The sequence below is a fragment of the Sclerotinia sclerotiorum genome, genomic scaffold, assembly GCF_000146945.2.
Source record: "Sclerotinia sclerotiorum 1980 UF-70 scaffold_21 genomic scaffold, whole genome shotgun sequence".
Taxonomy (NCBI): Eukaryota; Fungi; Ascomycota; class Leotiomycetes; order Helotiales; family Sclerotiniaceae; genus Sclerotinia; species Sclerotinia sclerotiorum.
Window position 1 is genome coordinate 411,352 of NW_001820815.1, and position 699 is coordinate 412,050.

The window sequence follows — 699 nt, forward strand, 5'->3', positions numbered from 1 at the left end:
AAATCCCGATGATCGTGCGATGATCCCGATGATAGTCAGAATGTATTTCTGATATAAGGGATCATTTTGTTCACATCAATGAAGAAAACATTTTAATCATAACAACTAATTTTTACTATCTTTTAGTCAAGCTACTGCTAGAACACAATCTGTTCAACTTGTTGGATCTTGGGATAATTTCACTAAGCGATATCCAATGGAGAGAGATTCAAGACGCTCCCGTGAGCAATGGCGAGGTTGCCACACATTTAATGATATTATTTGTGACGGTGATGTTAATGGTTCAATCAAAAGAACTGGTGGTTTAAAAATGGCTTCAACATATTACTACTACGTATGTTTACTGCCTAAGCACTGACATGAAGTACTCACAATTTTATATAGTATGAAATCGATGATGGTATCGAAGTTCATGACACTGCCATACCTTTCACTACCACTTGTCCTTACATGCCAGGTCAACCAGTCAATATTCTTTGGGTACAGTCGAAGTTTCAACACCAAGACTTCGAAGTGGGTCCATGGATTCTGTAAGTATTGCATAAGGGAAAACAATGAATCCCGCCGATAATTTCATAACTCCACGTGTCCTCCTCCAAACCAGATGTTACACGCTCGGGTCATTATCATCGTCGCATGTGGAAAGCAAGTATTTGTCAAAGGATGGAAAGCTTGGTTGGGAAAGAATTTTTTTCCGGA

The 699-nt window shown here is 38.9% G+C and overlaps 1 protein-coding gene across 1 annotated transcript; it reads left to right on the forward strand.

Annotated features, from left to right (window-relative positions):
- Nucleotides 1-310: 310 nt before the first annotated feature.
- Nucleotides 311-534, forward strand: SS1G_12518 (hypothetical protein; the record flags this gene model as incomplete). The annotated part of the gene is made up of 2 exons (XM_001586481.1): nt 311-334; nt 385-534. The coding sequence occupies 2 exons, from the start codon at nt 311-313 to the stop codon at nt 532-534; spliced, it is 174 nt and encodes a 57-aa protein (XP_001586531.1).
- Nucleotides 535-699: the final 165 nt, after the last annotated feature.